The sequence below is a fragment of the Pteropus vampyrus genome, unplaced genomic scaffold, assembly GCF_000151845.1.
Source record: "Pteropus vampyrus isolate Shadow unplaced genomic scaffold, Pvam_2.0 Scaffold954, whole genome shotgun sequence".
NCBI classification, from domain to species: domain Eukaryota; kingdom Metazoa; phylum Chordata; class Mammalia; order Chiroptera; family Pteropodidae; genus Pteropus; species Pteropus vampyrus.
This window is the reverse complement of record NW_011889735.1, coordinates 5,888-11,308: the sequence shown is the minus strand read 5'-3', so window position 1 is coordinate 11,308 and position 5,421 is coordinate 5,888. Positions and strand designations below refer to the sequence as shown.

At 35.6% G+C, this 5,421-nt stretch overlaps 1 protein-coding gene across 1 annotated transcript in view; it reads right to left on the bottom strand.

Moving 5' to 3' along the window:
• Positions 1-5,421, bottom strand: part of ADH7 (alcohol dehydrogenase 7 (class IV), mu or sigma polypeptide) — an 18,851-nt gene that overhangs the window by 12,034 nt on the left and 1,396 nt on the right. The window contains exons 2-5 of the mRNA XM_011386159.2: positions 2,977-3,078; positions 1,961-2,099; positions 1,582-1,669; positions 1,264-1,480 (exon numbers count right to left, since the gene is read on the bottom strand). Of these exons, the coding sequence (XP_011384461.1) occupies positions 1,264-1,480; positions 1,582-1,669; positions 1,961-2,099; positions 2,977-3,078 (546 nt within the window). The remainder of the gene's footprint in view (positions 1-1,263; positions 1,481-1,581; positions 1,670-1,960; positions 2,100-2,976; positions 3,079-5,421) is intronic.

Here is a 5,421-nt window from a genome sequence, read left to right as displayed (position 1 = left end):
CCATGCACAAAAATTAATTCAAAATGGATCAAAGACCCGAATAAAAAACCTGAAACAATAAAACGCACAGAAGAAAACAGGTTCTAAACTTATGGACCTTGGTTTTAGAGAAGATTTTATGAATTTGACCTCAAAGGCAAGAGGAGTAAAAGCAAAAATAAATGAATGAGACTATATCAAACTAAAAAGTTCTGCAAAGCCAAAGAAACTATCAACAAAACAAAAAGGCAACCAACTGAACTGGAGAAAATATTTTCAAACAACATCTTCAATAAAGGGCTAATATTCAAAGTATATAAAGAACTCATACCACTCAACAATAACAACAAAAACCCAAACAATTCAATTTTAAAAAATGGGCAGAGGACCTGAAAAGATACTTCTCAGAAAACATACAAATGGCCAACAGATATAGGAAAGGATGTTCAACTTTACTAGCTATTAGGGAAATGCAAATCAAAACCACAATGAGATACCACCTCACGCCTGTTAGAAAGACTGTTACCAACAGGACAATGACAAGTGTTGGAGAGGCTGTGGGTAAAGAGACCCCTCATGCACTGCCGGTGGGAATGTAAATTGGTACAATCAGTATGAAGGGTCCTCAAAAAAAAAATTAAGAATAGAATTACCATATGACCCAGCGATCTCGCTTCTGAGTATCTACCCCCCAAAATTTGAAAACATTTATTCATAAAGATATATGTACTCCTATGTTCATTGCAGTATTATTTATAGTGGCCAAGACATAGAAACGAGAAAGGTGCCCTTGGATAGATGATTGGGTAAAGAAGATGTGATACATATATACAATGGAATATTACTCAGCCATGAGAAAAGATGAAATACTATCGTTAGAAACGATATAGATGGATCTCAAGAATATTATATTAAGTGAAATAAGCCAGATGGGAAAAATCGAAAACCATGTTATTCACTCATATGTGAAGTATAAAACTGAAAAGTAACAAACGAACACGACAAACAAAAATACACAGACATGAACAGTTTAGTGGTTCCGAGAGGGAAGGGGTGAGGGAGGGAGGTAGAAAAGGGTAAATGAGGAGTCAAATATATGACGATGAAAGGAGATTTGACTTTGGATGATGAACACGCAATGTAATATATAGATGATGTATTATAGAATTGTACACTTGAAACCTATGTAATTTTTAACCAATGTCACTTCAATAAATTTAATAAATAAGTAAATTGAAATATAAATAAACAAAAAGGAAAAAACTAGCCCGTCTTGCTTCTTACCTTGCCAGTTTTAACAGCAGCCCCATATCCTGTGGAAAACGCACATCCAAGTAAACAGATTTTCTCTGAAGGAGCTGCATCATCAATCTTAACAACGGCAAATTCGTCCACCACCGTGTACTCAGTAAACGTACTGGTGCTCGCAAAGTGATAGACGGTTTTGCCCCTGCATGTAAATCTGGTAGTGCCATCGGCCAGTACTCCGCGGCCCGTAAAGCTATTTGATACATCAAACACACATATTAGTTCAATTCAAAATTTAGCATTAGATTTAAAAACAATGTAAATGGCATTAGAGTAAAAATGACTGAAACCTACTCGCTCATAATGCAAAGGTTTGCATCTGGATTGCGGCAAGATTTGCATTCTCTACACTGAGGCGCAAAGAGGGGGATGACTTTGTCACCTAGAGGGAAACATCAGAAGACGTTGGTCATTAACATTAAAATATGAAATAAACAAATGTGCTTTGAGCCTATGCCATATGCAAGAATTTCTGAAAAGTATTCTAAATTTTATGTGTCATGAGGTTTGCTTGCTAAAGGTCGAGACTGTTAAATTAAACTTTACTCCGTATCATCCATCTCCTTGTATCCATTTATCCCCCTAAATCGTGTTAAGGCTCTCTCTAATAATTCCTAGTTGTGCTGTTTCCTTTGAGAAGTTACGTCAAACTTGTGACTTGACGTACGCATACCTGGTTTCACCGTAGTGACTCCTTCTCCGATGCTCTCCACGACCCCAACTGCTTCATGTCCCACAATCACTGGAAACTTAGATGCTAACGTTCCTTTCATCACATGGTCATCTGAGCGACAGATTCCTGTGGCCAAAATCTGTGTTCAAAGACAAGAACATTGCACCAAACAGCACACTGGTCATTTTACACTTGGAAGGATATTTAACTCACTGCTAAAAAGATAGCTGTTTATTCAGTATGACTGCCTAATATAGTGGTGACTTATAGAAGATTCTGAGCCTAATATCAACCATCAGGCAAGATCCCTCTCATCAAGGGATTTACAATATTGCTGCCTCTGGCCCTACTTTGAATCTCAGTGCCTTTCCGTAGTAAATTGTTGCTCTTATGAGGGATCCAGAATGCAGATTTTACCATGTGGCCAGCACAAAAGTAGATTTTTACAGCTAGGCGCTCCTAGGACTCTCTCAATGAAAGGTAAAGGGAATGGCGTGCAAGAAGGTGAGCGAGGAGCAAAATCTTACTGTTATTACAGTGCCCAGGTAACAGGAGAGGGTCAAGGAAAGACTGGCAGCAATGCTACTCAACAACTTTGTGTCCAAACCAACCTTTAGGCTCTGTCCAAAGGAATGGGGAGAAACACTCCCAGAAGTTGTCATTTCTCCCGGCACAAATGAGATTGAAAGGTAATCTCAATACTCTCCAACTCCCAGAAGATTTTAAAAGAAGTCATTAGTCATGATTACTAGGCACTTTAAAAATCAGAGCCATGTCAATAAAAATTCAACAAAAAAATTTTAATAGAGTGAATTAATATTGTTGTTTTTAATGGATAATTAAGTCATTAATTTCATATCTAGTATGACAAGATCCTTAACAATAAACAAGACAAGTAAGAAAATTAATACACAAAGTTTGTGAAATATCTTATTTAAGAATCCAACCACACAGCAATGATATACTCAATATAGGTGTGATAACATTTTAGGTTTATGTATTCTAAGGCTTGTTACCTTAATACGAACTTCTTTAGCCTTTGGCGGGGCAACTTCTACTTCCTCGATGGAAAAAGGTTTATTCTGCTCCCATAACACAGCTGCTTTGCATTTAATAACCTATGTGAAAGTTATAATGGGTCATAATTATGTCATTACGAATACAGATTCCCAAAATACTATAAATATGGACAAGAAGATTTCATAAAATATTCTAATTTTCCCACGATGATTTTCATTGAAAACTAGAATTGTAATTACTAGAGATTATCTTCTGTGCACCATGTTCGATGTATGAGAAATGCAGCCCAAATGATTGATCCATAATCATATAACGTGTGAGAAGCAGGGCTGGACTGGATCTGAGGTACATCCTTTCCAGCCCTTTGCTTTTATTGCTTGTGGTCACACGATATTTCAATAAACTAGGTTCTTGTACTACAATTTCAAATGACCAAAATCGTCATCTGTATAAATTATCCACAAGTCAAATTTATAAAATAGGAAATGCTGCTGATTTTTCTGCAAGAATTCAAGCCAGTATTTAATTGCTGTATAATCATGTAACAGTGGGGAAAGAAATAGAAAAATGAGCATGGTTAGAGATGAAGGGGACCATAAAGTTCATGCAGTACGCAGACCATGGGTTGCTGGATGGCTCTGTCTGGGACTTTGCATCTTTGCATCTCTTTTTTACACCTAGTCCAGTTCTTGCAACTCACTGGATCTCAAATGTTTAAAGCAGAAATGACAAAAGTTAACACTTTTTGATACATACAATGTTTAATCAAATTTATAAGGAAAGCATGTAGATGTCTACTCCTACCACTCCTGCCCTCCCACGTTACCATATTCACACTCAGAGATACATCCAAAGGACATAAGGAGGAAAATACAACAAGTTAACAAATATATCATGAAGTGTTTGTTCTCCTTGGTTATAAAAAGGTGTTTCATTAATAAAAAATGACGAGATATAATTCTGTTTTAGGTCCACAATAACTTTTTATTTAACGAGAACAGACAGTATTGTCAAAGGGGTGTCAAAGTGGGTGTTCCGTTAATGTCAACACCTTAGGACACTAATTTTCAGTGTACATCAGCATACTTAAGAATTGTTTTCCTTGCATATGGTCACGTTTTATTTTTTTAGCAACTTTATTGAGATATATTTGACTTATAAAAATTGAACATGTTTAAGGCATATAATTTGATATTATATGTATTCATCTTGAAGAGATCACTACAATCAAGCTAAATAACTTATTAATCAGCTCTACATAGTTACTATGGGGTGTGTGTGTGTGTGTGTGTGCGCGCGCGCGTGCGTGTGTGTAGATTTAATATCTATCCTTTTAGCAAATTTTGAGTATACAATGCAGTATTGTTAACTGTCATCACCATGCTCATTCATCTTGTATAACTGGAACTTTGGACCCTACTTAAGAGTATTTTGACCCTGTCATCCTATAATTTAATTGTAAAAATCTACCTTAAAAACGTTAAATTTAAAAAAATCTTAATACATGTTAGATTAGAGGTCATCACAGCACTACTTATATAACCAATATGTATAAATAAATATGTAAATAATCATAGAGAAATGATTAAATAAATTATGGTAAATCTAGAAATAAAGAATTATACATTTAAAACATGTTAACAGATTTAGGTATGAAAAATAGAATAAAGTATTAATAAATAGTGTGACTACAACTACATACAATATGGTGAAAAAACAGTGAGAAGGGAAGAACGAATGAAAACGAAATCCATAGCAGTCTAGGATATGACTGTGATTAATTTTTTCCCTCATATTTTCTGATTATTCGAATTTTCTAAGCTCATCATTGCTATGGACTAGATTGTATTCCCTTCAAATTCATATGTTGAAGTCCTAACCCCCAATACTTCAGAATGTCTCTGAGATAGTCTTTTAAGAGTTATTTAATTAAAATGAGGTCATTAGGGTGGGCCTTAATCCAATATGACTTGTGTCTTTATAAGCAGAGGTGATTAGGACACAGACAGGTACAGAGAAAAGACCATGTGAAAACAGAAAGAAGATGGTCATTTGCAAGGAGAGAGGCCTCAGAAGGAAAAACTGTACTGACACCTTGATCTCAGACTTCTAGCTTGCAGAACTATGAGAAAATAAATTTCTGTTTTTAAGTCACCCAGTCTGTGGTACTTGTGATGACAGCCCTAGCACACTAACAATCATCTTGTACCTTGTTAATGAAAACAAACATTTATTATAAAAAGGGGGAAAATACAACCCATAATGTAAAGGGAGCCAGCCGCTCCTTTTATGAGCTACCCCGAAACACTAGAGCAACTTGGGGTACATATAATCCTTCTGCAAACCATACCTTTGCACGGCTATCGCTATATCAAAATTATGTAGCTTTTATGCTATTTCTTAAATTATACACAGTATTATTAATCATAAGTGGAAAATGC